The sequence below is a fragment of the Ursus maritimus genome, unplaced genomic scaffold (assembly GCF_017311325.1).
Source record: "Ursus maritimus isolate PB19 unplaced genomic scaffold, ASM1731132v1 scaffold_18, whole genome shotgun sequence".
Classification (NCBI taxonomy): domain Eukaryota; kingdom Metazoa; phylum Chordata; class Mammalia; order Carnivora; family Ursidae; genus Ursus; species Ursus maritimus.
This window is the reverse complement of record NW_024424230.1, coordinates 8,791,657-8,813,946: the sequence shown is the minus strand read 5'-3', so window position 1 is coordinate 8,813,946 and position 22,290 is coordinate 8,791,657. Positions and strand designations below refer to the sequence as shown.

Below are 22,290 nucleotides of genomic sequence, written 5' to 3'. Positions count from 1 at the left end.
TAAAACATATAACATGCAAAATGTTACTAAAAAACTAAAAAAGAGGCATGGTACTATCAGATTTTTACTCCACTAAATTTTCAAAAAGAAAAAATACAGAGTTTGCAAAGGCAAACATATTTTCAAAATGCACAATTCCTTAGATGCATTGCATCACTCCACTCTAGCCTCTATTTTCATACTTCAGTAATTAACTGCTAAGTGATGCAACCCCAGAACTGAGTCATGAAATTTCATTTGCAACAGAGTCACCCCTAGTTACATCAGGAGAAGTCCATCTTAAGCTTAAAGTAAAACTCATTAAACATTGCCAAAACATGAAGGCCATCTAATCACAGGAAATAAAGTACATCCCATAGTAATCCCCTCATATAATATAAACTTATCTCACAATTTATTCAGAAAGCAAAGAAAATGAAATATGCAATTGATGAGAAAATAGTGAAAATTATATTAATAAGCTTTGCAAACTTGAATAAGGATCATTCCTAATTCTGCCTTTTCTCAAATAATTCAAGCTATCCAGTGCCATGCCACTCAACAAATCCATCGTGATATTTCAATTTACTTTAAAGCTATTTAAAGCTATCAGTGTATCCTGTCAAACTCACAAAAAAGTGCTTATACTTTCAAAGTCAATATAGCTTAACCTACCTTGATAAATGTTCTCTTTAATAAGTTCCACATAATTACATTGAATAATTATAAGCACCAACTTTCTTTATACCCCAGCAAGATAGATGTAGATTAAAAAACAAAATCACCACATTCAAACCAACAGGAAATATTTAGAATTTGTTTTCTTAGCAATAAAATCTCAGAGATCTGTAACTCAAATAAGTATCGGGGTTCTAATTATGTCACATTCTTTTTTTTTATAATAATTTTTTATTATATTGTGTTAGTCACCATACAGTACATCCCTAGTTTTTGATGTAATGTTTGATGATTCATTAGTTGCGTATAACACCCAGTGCACCATGCAATACGTGCCCTCCTTACTACCCATCACCAGTCTATCCCATACCCCCACCCCCCTCCCCTCTGAAGCCCTCAGTTTGTTTCCCAGAGTCCATAGTCTCTCATGGTTCATTCCCCCTTCTGTTTACCTCCCCCTTTCTTCTTCCCTTTCTTCTCCTACTCATCTTCCTACTTCTTATGTTCCATAAATGAGTGAAACCATATGATAATTGTCTTTCTCTAATTATGTCACATTCTAAGCAATGTGTAGTAATACCTCACAGTTGGCATAAAGGAAAGTATTTTAGCTGTATCTAAGAAAGAATTTTCCAGTATCACAGGCCAGGGATTAAAGCCCAAGGCTGTTCAGAACAATAATATTGTGGGGTTTCTTTTAAAAACTGTGAAATTTAAGTAACAAGAAAAATAAGTTGACATAAATGAAGAAGTATAAAAGCAAATTTACAGTAAAAAAAAACTACAATTCACAAGGTTGTTAGAAGTAATCAAATTCTGAAAATGCATTAAAAAATGCACTAGCAGTGGCGCCTGGGTAGTAGCTCAGTGGGTTGAGCATCTGCCTTCAGCTCAGGTCATGATCTCAGGGTCCCGGGCTCGAGCCCCACATCGGGCTCTCTGCTCAGCGGGACCCTGCTTCTCCCTCTCCCTCTGCTGCTCCCCCTGCTTGTGCTCTCTTGCTTTCTGTCAAATAAATAAATAAAATCTTTAAAAAAATAAAAAATCCACTGAGGAAAATTTTTTCTCTACAAATGAAATGAATTTAATGAGGTTAACAAATATAATACAAATCACAGTTCCTTTTGTTTCTTTAAAGTATCTCTATGCATATGCTACACATGCATAACTTTTGTCATAAATGAACAAACAGATGTTATTTAGGTTAATTCCCTAAAAAAATGTGTGTTCAATATGGTCTATTAAAATACATTTAGCTTTATTTTTATTTAATTTTTATTTAATTATTTTTGACAGAGAGAGAGCGTGCGCACACACATGTATGGTGGGGAGGGGCAGAGGGAGGGAGAGAGAATCTTAAACAGGTTCCATGCTCAGCATGGAGCCCAACGTGGGGCTCGATTTCAGGACTCCAAGATCATGACCTGAGCCAAAATCAAGAGTCGAACACTTAACCGACTGTGCCACCCAGGTGCCCCAAAATTGCATCTAATTTTAAAGTATTAGTATCTTTAAAAAAAATTATTTAAATTCAATTTAGTTAACATATAGTATATTATTAGTTTCAGGAGTAGAATTTAGTGATTCATCAGTTGCATATAACACCCAGTGCTCATTACATCCTGTGTCCTCCTTAATGCCCATCACTCAGTTACCCCACCCCCCACCCACCATCCCTTCCATCAACCCTCAGTTTGTTTCCTAGAGTTAGGAGTCTCTTATGGTTTGCCTCCCTCTTTCTGTCTTTATCTTATTTTATTTTTTCTTCCTTCCCCTATGTTCATTTGTTTTATTTCTTAAATTCCACATGAGTGAAATCATATGGTATTTGTCCTTCTCTGAGTTATTTCACTTACAATATTCTCTAGTTTCATCCATGTGGTTCCAAATGGCAAGATTTCATTCTTTTTGATGGCTGACTAACATTTGATTGCACATATATACCACCTCTTCTTTACCCATTCATCTGTGGATGGACATCTGGGCTCTTTCCATATTTTGGCTACTGTGGAAATTTTTGCTATAAAATATTAGTAATCATATAGTAAAACCCTTTCCTAATAAAAACTTACCCAGACACTCTGTGAGCAAACTCAATAATATCATCTTTAGTTCGTGGTCCTCTATAATTATATGCCAAATCCCCCTTTAATCTTAAAAAGAAAAGAAAAAGGATAAAAGCTTAGATTATTTCAACCGTTTTAACAGTTAATGCAAATTACAGTAATATAAAATTATAGTATATAAAACAGTAAATGCAGAATTGTTTCAGAAGTAGCATAACCATGTGAAATACAGTAGGCAACTGGCCAAGGGGACCAACAACTCAAAATATAAAGAAAAAGGCTGTATTTATTAAAATTACTTGAAAATAGTTTGCTTTGTATCTAATAGTTGCATTGTGTCTATGCTTCTGAAAAGTGCATAATCTACACATTCATGGTCAAGAGCTTGTCAAAGCATCATAATTCTATCTTCTCTAGTTAAAAAAATGATAGAGAATTAATAGTATTTTGGTAGAGGGAAAACAAATTTTAAGCAACACAACATCACAGGAACTTGAAAGATGCTCCAAGATTACAGAGTAAAACAAGGCATAAAACACCCATTCTATAAAATTACGATAATTTCCCAAAAGCCTGTCAATGATGTGTCCAACTGACATTTAAAAAAAATGTGAAAGCACAACAGAACATCTATAATTAAACAAAAAAGAACAGAAAGGATAATTCATTTAATACAAGTAAAAGAGGCTTAACAACATTTTTTAAAAGTAGGGGAATGAAGAAAGTCAACACAAAACCCAAGAAATAAAAAATTAAAATCAGTTAAATTTTGAAATTTGAGATTTTAAAACACTGAAATAAAACTTATTATAAAAATAAGTTTAAAAATAATTCCTCAACTCACACATTGCCAAAATAAGGATGAAACTCAAGAGAAAATTCAATAAAATTATGATTATGAAATATCCTCTTTAGAATTAGCAAACCATTTCTCCCAACTTATTATACACTTTATATTAGACTTTGCCAACACTTACAGATTAGAATTAAATCCATCAATTTCATTCTCTTTGTTTCTTTCCTTTCTAATGAAATAGGTCTATTTCAATTACAGAAAAGTAAAATTTGTTAGGAGACAGGATTCACATGATACAGCATAATACACTCTTGAGCTCCTCAAGGGTAAAAGATCTTTCATACTTAACAACTGCACATCTTGTCCTGCAGGATGCCTGCCACGCAGTGAACACTCACAGCGCATTCAGTGAATTGGCCATAAACAACACACTCACTTAAATACCAAGAAAAGCAGGAAGATGCAGTCCCTCTCTCCTTTGATCACATACTGCACCTAGAAAGAATTGCTGAACCCAAATCTTCAATTCTCCAAGGACACTACTAGAAATTAATGTAATAAAACGTAAGTAGAGTGAACTAATAAAAATACACATATGAACATACAACACTCAACTTACAGCTTAATTGTTGGATAACCTCGAACTCCAAACTCTGAAGCAATGCCTTGATAAGAAAAAGAATAAATAATTCTAAATTTTTTTTTTAAAAAATGAGAAACTAGGTAGTAAATGAGCCTTTTACTTAAAAATATTTATATATTTATACAAACCCATAAAGATGTGTTGTTTTCGAGTCTTAAAAAAAATATAAATTCACATACAAAAAAGAAAAAACATGACATTCTCATACAAAACAATTACTTAATAATCCAGCCTATGGCCACACAAAATGCTATGACAAATTAAGAAATAAATGCCAAAAGAATAGTTAAAATTTTATCTCTGAAGTACTTATTTTAAGATATTCTTGTCAAAAAATATATAAAGTCTCACTTGTCATTTGATTTCATTTTCCAGGACAAGTATTTTTTTTGTCTCATTGGTTCCTTGCAAAAATAAATAAAAATAAATAAAAAACAAAAAAACAACAAAAAAACCACAGCCCATCCTTTCCTTTAGAGTTCTCTAAGTCTTAAAAGAACTGCATTGTGCTTTAATTTTAAAAGATAAATTGTATTTGCAAAATTACTTAATTTCTGCAGTCAACACATGATCTAAAAGCAACTATCTACTTTAGAAGTTTCTGCTTTTGTAATAACCTAGAATAATTCTAGTTATTTTCAAGGATTATTCTGAAGTCCTTACGTTAATTAAAATGAGATACAGTTGTTACAACGGCATCTTTTTTTGAGGGAAAGAAGAATATTTTCAAAGATTATTCTGAAGTCCTTACGTTAATTAAATGAGATACAGTTGTTACAACGGCATCTTTTTTTGAGGGAAAGAAAAAACAAAAACAATCAAATAGAGAATTAGCAGTTTAAGAGGTACAGAAATCACTACTGCAAATTAATACCATCCTACTTTACAGATTCAAGGTGACTAGAACATCCAAGAAATGAAACCACCTCAGTTAAGAGACAATATACAATCTATTTACACATATGCTAGTTTAAATAAAATATGATGTATTTATTCATATGATCTCTCCCTTTGTTAATTTTATTTATTTCGAGGAGGACACTACTGTATGTGAGTTCTGTACAAGATTACTGTAAAGTAATCATTACTCTGGTTTCTTAGCACTGCCCACTACACAAGAATGATGATAAAGTGAATTTGTGGCAAAATAATAGTCAAAATCTCTCAGCCTTCTGTTGTCATCAACAGAGTTTCTCTCACAAACATATAGAGAAAGATGACTGGAAGGTTCTGGATGGTGATCAACACTGGTTTTTATTACAAGCAGCACAAACAGCAGAGGTAACAAAAATAACTCAGGTTCTGAAGCTATAGGTCCTGCCTCTGAATAGCTATATGAACTTAAAGCAATTACATAATTTATTTGTGCCCATCCATAATGTAGGATTTAATTCTGTCAGAGTCTAACTGAAGACTGTGGTTATGGAGATTGACTTCTGAGTAAAAATACAAAAATTATATGGGAGGATTATGTGAGTAAAATATGTTCTTAATGCCCCCTTCCCAAATTAAGGAGTCAGGAAAACATAAGCCCTTATGACCTTCAACTGAGACTAATATAATTGACAGGGGGACAGGGGGAGGTATATCCATCTATCAATTCTTTAATTAATTGTAAAGGTTTTTTTACAAACAAATCAAATAAATAAAATATGCAATCAATGAGAAAATACAGTGGTGGTTCTCAAAACAGGTTTCAGAGAAAAAAATCTCAGCTCCACATTTAACCCCATCACATTTCCCTGGCCTCAGAATATCTGTAAGATGGAGATGTATAATGCCACCCACTCTATTTACCTTGACTCTTTGAGCATTAAACTTCATTTTTGATAGAATTTCAATTGGCAGTGACTCCTAAAACCTTAAACTTAGGTTTCCCTAGGAAAACACTTATATATAAAAAGCACACAAGCAAAGCATGGGTTATAGACTTAAAATGATGTAGGTTAGGATTCCAACTTCTCATTTATCATCTAGGCAGCTCTTTCCCTTCTGAGGACAGCACTCATCTTCTTCAGCTTGTGGGTGGGATTTTAAAATAAAACATGTGGAAAAGAATCTAAGAGCCTGGTACACAGAGATCCTCAAATGCTAGGTCTAATTCCTTTCTACTTCTGATCCTGATCTCACTGTTAAGTAATTACCTGCAGACACATCAGTGTATATATAAGAACTATCACATGTAAAATATCCTGTAGCTGACTTTAATAGACCTTCAACTATACCTCCAGACAATTCTGTGAGCAGAAGGATACTAATGTTACTTTTCAGGTAAAGAAACTGATACTTAGGAAGACTTGGTAACTTGTTTGAATGCAAGCACTGATTAGGTAGCAGGACTGTGAATGAAGCTTGAGTTTAACTTTTTGTTCTTTATTTTTTCATATTAGAGAACAATGGTTTGCACAGAAACCTGAGATTAATTCCTTCACAAATTCAAGAATCCGTTTGTAACATGAATAGCTTCTCTGAAATTTTATAATTTTAAATGCTCATAAAATGAAGTGAAACACGAAGTCCCCTATTTCCTGTTTTCTCCTTGATATGATAACAACTTGATGGTAGAGCTAGGCTTGGATGTGAATCATGATGATCTCAGACTCTGATCCTAATTCTGCCTCTAACTTTGGTGTTTGAAATTACTCAGTCATTTCACTGCTAACTGCCGGCTGTTACTTCATCTACACAATGGGCAGAGGGAAGAAGGGAGGAGCTGTAATGAATGTGAAGTCCTTTTCAGCTCAAAATATTATTTTTCTTAGTATTTACTGAGTGTTACTATGTGTCCAACATGAAGAGGACAAAATACAGCAGTTGCTCTCAACTGGGCGAGATTTTGCCCTCCAGGAGATACTGCGCAATCTCTAGAGACATTTTTGGTTGCCATAACTTAGGGGGAGAGTGAGATGGGGAGAAGGGTGTTACTGGTATCTAGTGGGTGCAGATCAGGGATGTTGCTAAATATCCTAAAATGCACAGCAACCCTTCCCCCCCAAAGAATTATTTGTCCCAAAATATCCTTAGTGTCAAGACTGAGCAACTCTGAAATATAATCCCTGAACAAAAAGGGCCTATAATTTAGAAAGAAAGGTAAAACTAATTTGTCAATATCATCTGTGAGCAAGAAATTAGAATGCTATTGGATAAATGTCATTCCAAGTTTACACATCAACGAGAAGTAAATTATGACCTTTAACATAAAATAAGTATCTCACTACGTTGAGGAATAAACAGAATTTCAGTGGTTTCAAAACAGAAATCAGTACACCATTACAGGTAACATCATAACATATTTTACAAATGAGAAACAATTCTGGTACTTGATTTTGGAAGGGATATGTACAGAGAGGCTAAAATATCTATCTTTATACACCTTTTTTATGTTGATTATAGCATTATCAGTTAAAACCATGCATCAAGAAAATTCTGATACAAATTCCAAACACACAGGGCAGGATATCAAAATTCAAATTTCTCTAGTTCAAGAATTCTGTACACAGAGATGTGCTGGACGGAGTGTGATGGCCTGTGCTTCCAATCTCTGCACTTAAACACGACTGAGAAATAAGCTACCCTCAAATACTCTAAGAGATTTTTTATACTTGATCACTGAATAATCCTATCCCACCCCAAGCCCAATCCTATAAATAACTATTCATCAGAATGATACTTTACTCTGTGGTTCTCTAAGTTAGACGTGCAGCAGAATTACCTGAAGTCCACGTTAAAAATACAGATTCTCGTAACCCAGTCTCAAAGACTTTCACTGGGTAGGGCTAGTGTGGGTCTGCAGAGTTTAAATTTACATTGAGCAGCCCAGGTAATCCTAATTCAGGTGGTCTGCAGACTAAACGCTGAGATACACTAATGCTGTAAATACCTGAAAAGTGACCTACGGAGATGGATGAAATACATCAGAAACAGCCAAGCCTTCAGTATTTACAGTGAGACACGGAATAATCCTGACAGCTAGTTTGAAAAAAAAATTCAATTTCTTTACCTGTTTCTACTAAAATACCTGTAATGGAGCTGCCCTGAGGTATTTAAGGAAACTTTAAGAATTATATGCCCAAAATCTATTGGTAATCTCTAGATAGCAGTTTTTAAATATGCCTTTTAAAAAAAAATACTAGGAAAGTAATATTTTCTCCATAAACACATAAAACATCTCCTTGATTCTATAATAAAGTAGAAAATGCATCCATTGCTGACATCAAACACTAAGTAACAGAACCATTCACTTATGTCTGTAATTGCTTGTGTCTCCCTTCTAGAATATAATCTCCATGAGGGTAGAAACTGTTGTCTGTTTTGGTCACTGATGTACCCCTGATGCCTAGAACATGCCTGGTACATTCTGGCATATAGTAAGGGCTCATGAAATACCTGCTGAATGAAGACTGATGCTATAACTTTTCGATAAAAGAATGATTTTTCAATAAGCTATGTTTTTATGATGCAAGTAGTCACGAGGATTTACAAGCAAGCATTACCGTGTAGCTTGGGAGAGTGGGTGGAGGGTTTAGCATTGCACATCCAAGGACGAAAGACATACAGCACAGGAAGCACTCATCGTACACTTGGCAGAGGCTTGTCCTCACATACCAGCTCCCCATCCCTTTTCCTAAAGCTAGATGGTCTGCTTGATGTAATGGGCTCCGCACGCCCTATAGAGGTTCCTTCCTATTAATTCAACATAATACATAACACGATGCTGAGTGAACAATAAATCTATAAACAGTCACATATCAGAGGCAAAATTTAAACCTCTTAATGGATTTTGAATAACGGGATGAAAAACAGTCCCATCAAAAAGCACCTAAAAAGCTATAAGCCATATATGAAGTCTTAACACCTATAAGAACATTGCATTTTAATCACAGCATTTAAAACATTTTCTTTTCTAAGCTACTCAGAAAGAAGCCTTAGCTATTTTTGCCCTAAATGTACTGTCACTTCATAGTGACACACACAGGCACTTAGTACATACTGAACAGTAAGCTAATGAATTAGATACTATAAAAAGAATACACTAAACGTAAACAGTTATTGTCACTGTAGCATTACATGAGCAGTTTACCATTAAGGTTTTTACTGATTTATTGATACTATTTTTTTCATTGATTGTCTTTATATACCCACACCCCTTTATATGTTATTTTACTTTATGACTCCATTAAATGATTCAAATGAGCCCAAGAATTGGCCATGTTTGAGACTCTATTCTACCTGTTGGTTTATTCATATTTTTCCTTCTATTAGATTAGGCATTTCCTGGACAAGAAGGACGTGTTTTGGTCTTTCTTTAATCTCTAGAGACTAACACACTAGATAGTAAACACATTGAGGAATACGATTGACAATGTCAATGAACATAGGCACACGCAGGTCTAATCAACAAGACTGACTGACACAAGATTGCCTAGACAAAAGAAATTACTTTCAGGAGCAACTGTTGAAAGCAATGATTTCTCAAACATTATTAAAAGCTTATTTTTAGAAATCAACCCAAGCATTATTCTCTGTCTGCAGTGATTCCTGCCATTGCTCTGGTCTCCTCTCAATGTTTTAACAACTTACTTGTTTGACTCTAATCCCAGCCATTACACCTAACTGCTCTCCAGTTCCCTGTTCCCAAACATTAGTAAGCCAAGTAACATAAATTCACAGCAGCTGCTAACATGGAAATGCACAGAAAATTACTGTTTTCCATATAACCAGTAGTGTAGTTCAGTAACTAAGCTAAGAATCTTATACTACTCATACTATATCTACAGAGACAGTCTATCACATCTGTGACTTCATCCTTGAAGATGTCCGTGAGGATTTTTCTTCACTGTCACTACCAAGTCTGGGCTTCCAGCGTCCTACACCAAGATGCTTACAAAAACTGACCTACATGATTTTCTTGCCTCTAATTTTTTCTTTTGTATTGTATATGTTGCTGCCAAAAATATTTTTATCAAGTCAACGGCTTCTTAAATATGTCCATTACCTCTCAATTGACAACTGATAAAATCTAAAACAGCATGACGTGACAGACCCCTAAATCTGGCCTTATCCTTCACCTTATGTGCGCTAGCCACTGTGCGAGGGATTCTGAATACGAAATGTTAATACAATCCTCAAAACCTTCAGGAGTAGTACTCTCCCACTTACAGACACAGAAACTGTAATTGAGAGGTTAAGGCCTTCTGCAAAGCCCCAGAAGTAGCACATGGCTGATGTGGGATTAAAACATAGGCCTGTCCTGGGACACCTAGGTGGCTCAGGCGGTTAAGCATCTGCCTTTGGCTTGGACCCAGCCCCACGGTGAGCTCCTTGCTCAGCAGGAAGTCTGCTTCTCCCTCTGCCTGCCACTCCTCCTGCTTGTGTGTGTGCACGCGTGCTCTCTCTCTCTCTGACAAATAAATAAAATATTTAAAACAAAACAACACATAGGCCTGTCCTTTTCCAAAGCTGTATCCTGAATATAATCCTGATTTCCTAAAAAAGAAATGTGCATTACATAATTCCACTTCCTTCACTGATTAAAGGAAAAGGGAACCTCCAGGTACTGAATACTGTAAGGGACCTGACAGGTGCTACATCATTCAAATCTCAAAAAAACAATGAAAGACACATGGCAATTAAATATTTACCAATGGAGGTAACAAAACTTAGAGATGTTAAGAAACTTCCCCCATTTTACAGGGCAAAAGTAGCAGGCAGAAGCAGGATTTGAATTCAGGTCTGCTTTCTGAAGCTATGCTCTTTCCAAATTTCTATGATACTTCATACTTCTCTAAACTTAAATTCTTCTTTTCTCAAATCCTTTAAGATAGGCATTGGTGAACTCTTCTGTAAAAGGTCAGATAACAAGTATCTTAGGTGCTGTGGGGAAAACAGTCTCTTCTTAAAACTCCTCAACTCCTCCACTGGAACATGAAACCGGCACAAACAGTAAACAAAGGAGTGTGACTGTGTTCCAATATAGCTCCGTCTACAAAAATGGGCAGTGGGCCAATTTTGTCCACAGGCTGTAGTCTGCCATCCTCTGCTTTAGGACATCCTATTCTCTGGAACATACTTATTAAGCTCATTTTCAACTCTAAGACTTTGCTGTGATGCTCTCTGTGATGTGAATACTTTCCCGTGCGCTACCTCAACTCATCTTGTATTTATTCTGCCTCAACTCATCTTGTAGGTCTCCCTTTCCTCCTGACCACGTCACCTCTGGCTACTCAGACAACTCTCACTCTGAATTCACACAGCAACATCAACAGTTTGCCACTCAAATTTCTGTAGGTGCCTCAGGTAAACATATCTCAGGGAGGCTCAAAGTAGGAACAAGGGCTAATACATCTATGTTACGCAGAAGATTAACATACACTGCATATTATACATTTGATGGCTAAATCGCTTAACTTATAAAGTATACGATTTTAATTATTAAGATAACCTTATTACCTGAGTAAAAAGTAAGTATTTCTTCCTCCTACCTTGAATACTGCTTCAAGTTAAGTAAACCATTTCCAATATGAGAACATAAAATAACAAACTGAGTAAATGCTTACTGGAATAGGAGGTGGCATCCATCTTTCCAACTTTAACTGGAGAACCAATACTTTTCATCTCAAGACCAACTTCATTCCAAATCGGTTCCAGTTTTTTACAATGGCCACACCATGGTGCATAAAACTTGTTGGGGGAAAAAGAAAAGACAACCACTAAAATGTTGTGCTATTGTGTATACCAATCTTAATTTTTAAAGAATCTCTTTGACTAAATGATCTAATGAAGAGTCCATTTTAGATAAAAAGTCTAAATATAATTTCGAAAGTAGCTTCGAAATAAAAGGCAGAACACACACACATGAATCTAATTAGTGTAACTCCTAGCATATACGTCAACACTGATATTACCTTAAGTTCATTTAAAATGACTACTGGTTCCTATTTAAAACTGACAATTTACAATAAAAACATCTTTGCCTCAAAGTCAGTGTATGTCGTATTATAAAGTGAAACCACCAAATACACATACATCACACACACACATCCCTTAAGTGTTCTGATGAACATCAGTCTATTTCTATTACGAAAACCCCAACGTAGTTTTAGCATAACTACTAGTAAGGCATGGGAGGGCCACTAAGAAGACTGGCTTGGCATAGGGACAAGTCAGGTTGATGAAACCAAAACCACAGTTCCTTTTTCCTCAGGATCACCACAGGGCTGAGGTGGAAATAGGTTCCTCTAGTGAAATCGTGTAACAAACTGCTTGTTGTACTTCCGTGAAATAAGATTCATCTATTTTTTAACATTAAATTACGGAAATGTTCAAATATGCACAAAAGGAGAGAGGAAGAATTAAACAATGGACTCTCACGCCCCATCGCTTGGCTTCAGCGTCAACTCTGCTAGTCTCATTCCATCCTTTTTCCTGCCACTCAACTACATTTCTACTGAGACAAGTTAAAAGGAATCCCAAACAACATGAGGTTTAAATACATTCTAAACTGGAAGTGAAAAAAGGAAGTAAGATGAAAATCTGACTTTGTTCTCCATTAAGATGAAAATAAGATTTTTACTGTCAAGTGATAATAACATAAACAATTTCTTGCATAACAGGAAAAAAGAAGAGTGAATTCTGTAGTAAAATCATACCACAATCTCCCTCAGACATAATCCATATGTCGACCTCTTCAGAATTTCAGCAAAAACACGTTCCCTTGCCAGGAACCTTAAGGCTCTGAGGTTCATTTTACTATAATAACCTATATAATACTATGTTAACAAAAACTAAATAATATACATAAGCACTAACCATATATTGCCATATCTGTGTGGAGGAGAATAGAAAATAATACTTAAAATGGCAGGGGTAGTTAATTAGTACAAAAATTTACATACTCACATCTACAAGCCAAATGTCATCTTTCCGATTGTCTTTAAACCTAAAAAACAAACACAAGAAAACAATCTCTGATTGCATGTTTGTTTCTACTTTATAATATGGTGGGGCTGAAAAACTGATAAATACTGGAGCATGGGACAAAGTCTTTCAACAAGTTTTCATGTAAAATTTTTACTAAGTGACCTCTAAATCTTATTCATCAAACATCTTTTAAAAAGTAGAGAACTGATTACGTAATGAGAGTACAAACAAATTAAAAAAATAAAAAATGTGGCACCTGGCTGGCTCAGTCTGTTAAGCATCTGCCTTCAGCTCAAGTCCTGATCCCAGGCTCCTGGGATCGAGCCCTGAGTTGGGCTCCCTGCTTGGCGGAGGAGTCTGCTTCTCCCTCTCCCTCTCCCTGCTCATGCTCTCTCTCTCTCTCTCAAATAAATAAATAAATAAATAAAATCTTTTAAAAAAATTAAGTAAAAAAATTTATGTGGGACTTGGTAGAAACACAGATATAGGCCCCAGTTCCTGGCCCCTCTATTCCATTTACTCCTGTGCATTACAGTTAGCATAGCTAATCTGAGACTGCTATCCTTAAAAAGGTCTGCTTGCAAGACTGGGCCTTGGTTGGCATCTGGGAACTTGAATTTCAGGAGGGTTTCCACCATTTCCTGATAAGATAGCTCACTGTTCCAACACTGTGCAAACACAGTGGTTTTATGATGAACACCTGCTTTCCTTCCAGGAGTCTGAAATTCTGGTACAGACGAGGCAGGAAGGTCCTTACGTGACCACCCCCCACTAAGAATCCCTAAGCATTGATTCTCTAGTGAGCTTCCTTGGTACAGAATATTTCACACATGTGGTCACAAATCCTGATGAAGGAAGCAAGCACATCCCATGTGACTCTACTAGGAGAGGACTCTTGGATCCTGGTTTCCTCTGGAATTTACCCCACATTGACTCTTCCCTTTGTTGGTTTTGCTTTGTGCCCCTTCACTGTTGTAAATCATAGCCGTGACTTCCCCAATAGACTGAGTCCTCTGAGTGCTCCTGGTCAAAAACAAGCCTGGGGGTGCTTCTGGGGACCCCCTGACACAACAGCCTACAGGCAAAGAATTTTCATGATCATCTGATCATGTTACTCTTACTTGACACCTTCTAGGTGCCCTTCCACCACGTACAAAAAGAAGCATAAATTGCTACCCGCACCCATGTGCTGGGTCCAACTTATCTTTCCATTCAAATATAAGCATCCTATGATTTCCAATCAGCTCATGGTATTTATCACAGCTAAATTCACAGTGTTTATTCGACTCTACATTCTTTCGTGTTCACATCCTATCCAGCTAAAAGCATTTCTTACTTCATAATGCCTTCCTAAATTCCTCACAGCTAGAAACAATCTCTCCACAGTGTCTTTATCCTCTTTAGGATTCTTATCGATTTTCCACACGTTGTACTTGTGTATTATCCAAGCATAAATACGCTTGTTTCATCTCTTAGTACCTTGCACAGTGACCTCTATTTAATCTCTACTGAATGAGTGACAAAAGTTCTTTATGGGGATATTTTAGTAAAATTCTTGAACCTACAGTTAAGACAAAGAGAACACATATCCAGTATCTGAGCTCTTCAGTCCAAGGGTGCTCACATCCCCAGTCTGTCTTGCACCATGGGCAAGGAAAGCACCTGTAATCAGTCCTCCAGGTTGGTAAACCCAAATCTTCTGCCTTTGCTCCTCTTATGCTTAATTAAAAGTTCTGTTGTATACGCTGGTATCCACGACATGGAGCTACCCAGGCAAAGCAGCACAGCCACCTTAAGCAATCGAACTAAAGACCTCTAATTGATGGTCACTGTTCTTGAGGCAAAGACACATTCTTTGCACCCAGGGGTAAATGCAGGAGGTTGCTATCTCCCAGTGCTTGGTGTTCAATAGCCATTTTCATCTCCCACTGGTCTGAGTCTTTGGGAAGGAGCTGGTATGGAAGTCCTTTACAGGGTCCCCCACAGAGACTGCAGTCAGTAATTATCAAATTGAAGGAAGGGGACAGACAACCTGGCCAACCAGGCAGCACTAGTGCAAAGCAGCTGGTTGAGAAATTGCTGCATTGAGACCTAGGCCTGAGATGTGTAGTCCAGGCTGGGGTAATCTTGTCCCCTCCCACCAGCTGATTAAGCCCGTACTTCAAATGTTCATTAAAATGCTCAAGTACCCCTGTGGATTAGGGGTGATCTGAAGCATAGAGAGTCCGCTGTATGCCCGTGACTGGGCCAATTGATGGGTAGCTTGAGCATAAATCCCAGGACTGTTATCAGATGCAATGTTCTCAAGGAACCTGGAGAGGAAACAAATGTGGTCTTTCAGGGCCTGGAGAGTGTGGCTGGAGTCCATGGAATGCATGGAAATGGTTAGGCCAAACCCAAAGAAAGTGTCAACTGATATCAAGATGCACTGGAACATGATTGATGGCATGAGGGGCCCAACCTATTCTATCTGCTGAGAATGCCCTAGCCCACTCACTTGAAGGAAACTGTTTGGGGGGCAGTATTTTTTAGGCTTGACCAGGGCCTGACAAGTGGGACGGCTTTTCCATGCTGTTTTCCTGTCAGAATTCTCACCACAGTGGCAGCCTGTGTACTGCTATCTAGGATGGTATCGGAATTTTCACGGGCCAGCCTCTTGTGGATCCAGGAGGCAACTGACTGTGCACCTGCTTGCTTTGGTGTGGAGAACAATTCATTCAGTTTCCACATTGAGCTAAAAGCATGATATGCTCATTGGTTATGTTTCCTTTTGCAGCATAGGGGTCTTTCTGGTGAGCATTCACACAGGTTATAAAACGCTCTCTTGATGGGTTCTGCATAATGCACAGCACAGCTGAGTCACTATGCTATACACCTGAATCTAATATAACACTGTATGTTTAGAAACAATTAGGAAAAAACACTTAGAAGAAGCAGATGATCTTCACCCAAATGTCTCATCTCCACAGGGGCTCTGTTTCATATGCAACACAACCAATGGCCAAGCCATTAGCCACAGCCCATGAAAGAGTGAAAAATACAGCAGAGCTCACTTGCCAGGGCTGGAGCAATAAGCAGGAGGTGCAGGGACAGTGGGGCAGATAATCTTCCGCACTGCATGAAGATGCCTGTGGTGTGAGGGCTCTTTACCATCCTTGATGAAGGACGGTCTCTTTCAGGTTGGACGGCAGCCACACCCAATTCCTACAGGTTAACCCAGAGGAACCGTTAGTGACCAGGCCCATGGGTGCTCCTGGAGGTCTGTCTGGGCACTCATTGGGCCAAAGGAGGCAATACCTCCTCTGGTGTTATTCCTGGAGGGTGGAGGGGCACTCATGAGACCTTTCCATGGAGTGGCAAGACTCCAGATGGTCTGCTGTAAGTTCCATTTCAACTTCACTAGAGACCCAGAGCTGGTCCTATTTATCAGCGTGACTAGAAGTTCTGCTTGTGAGTCTACTACTGCTCTCATCCAAGGCCCATAATTATCTCTCAAAGGGAGTGTACCTTTCAGCCAATGACTGGTCTACGCTGGTCTATAGCATTCTCCTCCTGCCACAGGCGCTGATCAGTGAACTGAGAGTTTGCTGACATCGTGATTCAAATAGCAGATGTGGATCAGTGGGGCTCAGGAGAGGGGGAGGCTTGGTGGCCTGCTGGAGGGCCTTCAGGGTATCCTGTTGGTTGGGGCCTCTCAAGAGCAGCACCCCTCCGGTAACCTGATGGAAGGGTGTCATCAAGATCCCCACAGGGCTATGTGACATCATCAGTAGCCAAATAGGCCCACCAATCCCTGGGCCTCTTTTTTTTTTTTTTTTTTTTTGGTTCAAAAAAGGTAGAAAGTTTGATAATCTCCTCCGGAACGGATGTTATACTGCCTCCCAATCAGGCCAAGGAACTAGGTCCTTGTATGTTGCCTATGTTAACTGCCCAGCCACACTGTCACTTGTCCTTCTTGGGCACTGCCCTGTCTAGGCTTTCTAGGAGGTTCTCATCAACAGAACAGAAAGCCAGTGCTCCCTCCAAAAGCAAGACTTTTTCCAGACCATGGCCTACTCATTGATAGCAGACAGATGGGAAATTAAAGAGCCCTGTAGAAGGACATTAAAGGTGTGTTGGAATCCATTCCACATGAAGGAAACTGACCCTGATCAGCCCACTGGAGAGATGCCGGAAAAGGCATTTGCAATCTTAACTGCTACAGACGAAGCAACCTCCAGTAGCCTCTTTATGATGTCAGGTACCACCAGTGGCAAGAGCAGCACTTTGGTACTGAGGGACTTATACCCAGTAGCCAGTCTCCTGGTATCCAAGGCCTTGTGCAAAGGCCAGAAGGGGCTACTGAATAGAGAAATAGTCTCACAGAGCACTTTATCTTCCTTCAGCTCAGCAATCAGGATGGCTGTTTCCTTTACTCACCAGGCAGCCAATATTGTTTTCGGAAGACAATGGCACTAGGAGCTAGTAACCAAGTAGGCTCATAGTCTGCCACATGTTCCACTAAAATGGCCGTATTATGGCAATTCCCACTGGGGCTTACGGACAAAGGTGAATGGGAGTGCACATACACCCCACATCTATACTAGTAACATGTTTAGTAGTAGGGGCTTGAAAGTACTCACCCTGAGCCAAGCCTGGGCAAAAGGATCTGTATCAGTCAACACAGACTCAAAACTGGGAGTGATTATATGTATCCTCCTCATCCTGGTAGCAGGGGAAGTAGAGATCACACTCACTTGTGCACAGATATCCAAAAGGCCCAAGAAGTACAATTCTCCCCAACTTCCCCAATGAACTCTGACCTTGGCACAGGATATCCAGCCCACCCTGGGGACGGAGGGACCTCAACATAACACCTATTCAAGGTCTGGGTAGATGTTTAGGGCTCTTCCACTCATCTGGTGGCAATACTACTTGTGATAGTCAGAGGGGCTGTCATCATGTTGACCCTAGTGGGACTGCACATCAGACCCTTCATGACTTAATATCTGTCCTGGGGAGGAGCCTATCAATCTCCTCCTTTGAGACCCCATTATTGAACAAACAGACCCAGAGATTTTTTTCAGAAAGGCTTATGTCTGGGCTACCCAAGAAAGGATGCTCGGTTCCCACGCTTATGTCACTCTTTGTGCTGCTCAATCTTTGCTGTCTTAGTGGTGGCTGCTTCTTCCATGTCTGGATATTTCTGTTAAGACTTGGATTGTGCCACAGACTGACTGAACTGATTAGATGAGTAGGCTTAAATGGGTTTGGTAACAAGCAAGAACATCAAAGAGAAACCTAGAAATCTGAGTGTGCGTAACAGTCTCATTATCCACTGTTTCCTAGTCTCTCCATGTAGACCCAAGGTGTCACCAGCGTGGCTCACAGGACTACTACAGCCTCTGTGAGAGCGGGGCAGCCATTTTTCAGTGACAGGAAACTTGTCATGTGTGGGCCAAACCTGTCAAGTTCACATAGCACCCAGCTGAGAAAGGTGAGGGTCTTACATGTCTGTGCCTGCTCACATCCTCCTTCCTTCTCCTTCCCAGGCAAAAGTCACCACTGTGAGGGCATTCTAAAGGAGGAAGTCTATAGTGACACAGCCCTCAAGACACCAAGTTTAACAAGATTACCTCCAATGTTAACAATGGTTCCCTTCAGGGGTGCCTGGTTGGCTCAGATGGTTGAGTGTCTGCCTTCGGCTCAGGTCATGATCCCAGGACTCCCAGGGTCCTGGGATCGAGCCCAGCTGGGGGGTCTGCTTCTACCTCTCCCCCTCCCATTCCCCCTGTTCATGCTTTCTCCTGCGCACGCTCTCTCATTAATGACTAAAATCTTTAAAAAACCCACAAAAACAAGAACAAAAGACCACAATAGTTCCCTTCAGAATCTGTCAGTCCCCAATATCCATTAGCATGGCTAGTATAGTGGTCCCTGGGATCCTCAGGATTCCTACTCTTCCAGAATAGCACTGTGCTCATATGACCACCCTGCTACTGTGCCAATTTTGTTGTGTAGAGGTAGTTAATTAGGACAACAAGCCAAACTGAAAGTAATAATCAAGACTTTATTCGCTTACTGTGACAACATAAGCCAACAAGCAAAAAAAGGTGCTAGCTCCTCAATGTTCCATTTTTCCAGGTGGAACAGTACCAGATGAGGGTCAGGTAGATGCAGCATAGACAAAAGAATTCACCTCACTGCAGAGCAGCATTGAACCAAGGCTTCTGCAACTTTATGAACCCACGGGCAGGAGAAGGAAAGAGGGAAAGGAACAGGAGTGGAAAAGTACTCAGTCCAAGCAAAGAAAAGTGCCTCAGCTAACCCCCTAGATAAGGAGGTCTCAGCAGAGATGCCTAGAAATACCCCAGGTGAGGCCCCCAATAAAAGGCCTCCAAAAGAGGCAACTTGCATGTGCTAGATACGCATGTGAGCCTAGCTAGCCTAGGGGCCCGAGTCTATGATTACAACTCCCTCCAGAGACTGCAATGCACTGGCTGTGCACCAAGTCTGGTGTGGGGAGAGCAGCTTCCCCCCTAAAATCTGCCAGGAAAAGCCTTGTAATTGCCTATGGTCAGGCCTGAAAGATCACACATAGGATTTTGGTCTGTCTGGAGCTGGACCCCTCAACTACTTACCTAATATAAGCAAGGCTTTGTGATTAATGCTATGGTACTATAAAAACCAATATACAGTATGGTTACTAAATTCCAGTATCTGCTCAATCATGATATAAGCAGAAAAGCTAATAAATACAATGAAAAATGATAAAACAGAATATGGAACTGTTAGTAAACTCTACTGAGTCCAACCCCATTTTTACATATAGACACTATTTAAAATACATATATACTTACGATTCATCTAAATCTTCAACAAATCCTTTACAGAAAGCCATATCAAGTAAAAAAACTGGAAAAAAAAGAAAAAAATGACAAAATGTTTACAATAAATGCTTTTACTTGTTTCATACTACATGCTTAGTCATCTATAAAATGTTTTTGGTTTTTTACAATCTACCATAAAATCCATCACTGATGTATTCCAAGGCACAAACAATGCATAAGCATATGTAGTGTATCCCTTTACTAAATATTCATTCCGCAGGCACCTAAACTGTGATGGCAAGGTTTATGTCGGCTAGTAAATCTGAAACACAGAGGTTCTCTTTCAATGTATTTTTACTTTCATCATTCTTTCCTTTTTTGCCATTCCATCTTTTTTTAACATAGAAATCATTCTTCTGTATTTCTCCAGTAGTAATTATCTCCTCTATAACTCCAACTGCCATTCTGTAAACATACTATGTTTTATTTTTTTTCAACTTCATAGGTAGAAACAAAACTGAGCTACGTCTCTAACCCTAACAGTTCTCACAGCCTAGCACATAGGGGGAACCAAACGGCTGCTGAGTAAGTGAACACACTACAGTGAGGACCAGGGCATGCGATGCTGGCAAAAGGAGGCTGAGAAAGACCACCAGGTACGCTGACCACTTTTCACACTGCACGATCCAAAAACCTGATCATGACCTGTCCTTGGCCATCATGACCTGTCCTTGGCCATACCCCCGGGTGGGTAAAAATTCTTCTGACGTGACAAGAGTCGGAACCTAAAGCCAAAGCAAGGTTTGGCCACAAGCTGGGGTAGTGGAGCTTTCATGCTTATCAATGGAGTCAGCGCTATTGAAACTTCCTGCCACACTAAGCAAAGAACCAAATGGAAGACAAGCGCATCTTTTTCTGGCGCTGGTCCCCGGCACAGGCGCGTTGGTGGAAGGACCCAGAAGCTGGGGGACATCTCGGAGAATCCCAGAGCCTCTCTGCACCCTGTCGGGAGACCCCTGCCCAAGCCCGACCCCACGCCGGAGATGGTCCCCGCGCGCGCCCGCCCCATCGTCCCCGTTCCCGTAGCCTCCGCGCGGCCCTTACCTGTGGCGCAGAGCCGCAGGCCAGCCCCGCGTCTCCCAGCTGCCATACTTGCTGCAGGAAAGCTGCAAAAGCCGCGGAAAAGAAAGAGACACCGACGACCGCTGCTTGCGCTTCCGGAAAAGGAAGCTGCCCCTGGGCGCGCAGAAGGGAAGCCAGGCGCGGAGAGCGGGGGCGGGGCAGGCCGGCCTCCGCTACCCTCCCCGGACCCCGCCGGCCTCCGCCTCTGAGCATGCGCGGAACTGCGGCGCATGCGTGGATCTGGAGCGCTTGCGCAGTCGTGCCTTCAAATTCTGTGCGCTTCCCGCTGCCTTCGGGAGCGTGGGAACCTAGCAAGTGTACGCTTTCCTGTGGGGGCGGAGCGGTGTGTGGAGTTGAGGGGAGTTTCCGGGAAGTTAGATACCAGCTAAATTTAGAGGGGAAAATGAGATAAACTCCAGCGCCGCTTGAGGTTTAATTCTGCCATATCTTTCACTTGCTGCTCCTGGGCAGCGAGCGATCAAATTCGTGAAAAGAGGTGGGTGTCAGCAGTGTGTAGAAAGATGGAACTCTATGGATTGATGTGTGAGCCTCCATATATTTCCAAAATAAATTTGGAATCTTCTTTGAACCTGTTTGCGAAATGAGATATCTGCTCTAGTAGTAAGCTCTATTAATGCGTTTTTGCCAACTAGATTAGTCACATCTTAAAAACTGTTCCTCTTGGAACCTGAAAAAGTGAAGTTGATCATAAAATACAAGTTTTTGATGATTCGTTCCTATTTTCTGGTTCCTTTGGTAAGAGTAAAATACTATAAAATATTTTCTGTCTTCACCTACACAACAAAAATATTTTAAAAGCTATTTATTTTTATATGGTGATTCCTGCTGTAATCCCTACGTCTGATTTAGATGACATTTTTATAGGACCTAAAGTACCAGAGGATTTCGATTAAATTAATTATTTAACATGTATTATGAGAATAGAAATGGATTATGATGTCAGCCAGATCACCTTAGGTTCAAAATTCCAACAGGCAGAGATCTCAGAAAACTCTATTCCTAATGACTAGAATATTAAATTATGATCTGCTTGAGAGCAAAACCAAGATCTCACCCATTTTATGCATACAGCATAGTATCCATTGCAGGCCTTCAGCATATTCAAGCATTTTTTAATAGCGTGTCTAGTCTATTTTGAGTTTAACATACACAAGTAGTTAATCCTCTTGCAGATTCTCAAAGTAGGAATTATATAGATCCTGGGGCTCAGAAAAGGTAATTTGCTTAATAGCTCTGAACGATGGAGTTGCCATTTGA

At 39.5% G+C, this 22,290-nt stretch overlaps 1 protein-coding gene across 1 annotated transcript in view; it reads right to left on the bottom strand.

Annotated features, from left to right (window-relative positions):
- TMX3 (thioredoxin related transmembrane protein 3) overlaps positions 1–21,222 on the bottom strand; it is a 42,872-nt gene extending 21,650 nt beyond the window's left edge. Inside the window, exons 1-6 of the mRNA XM_008685878.2 lie at positions 20,995–21,222; positions 19,921–19,975; positions 13,061–13,100; positions 11,719–11,842; positions 4,139–4,184; positions 2,730–2,810 (exon numbers count right to left, since the gene is read on the bottom strand). Coding sequence (XP_008684100.2) covers positions 2,730–2,810; positions 4,139–4,184; positions 11,719–11,842; positions 13,061–13,100; positions 19,921–19,975; positions 20,995–21,040 — 392 coding nt within the window. The 5' untranslated portion in view covers positions 21,041–21,222. The remainder of the gene's footprint in view (positions 1–2,729; positions 2,811–4,138; positions 4,185–11,718; positions 11,843–13,060; positions 13,101–19,920; positions 19,976–20,994) is intronic.
- Positions 21,223–22,290: the final 1,068 nt, after the last annotated feature.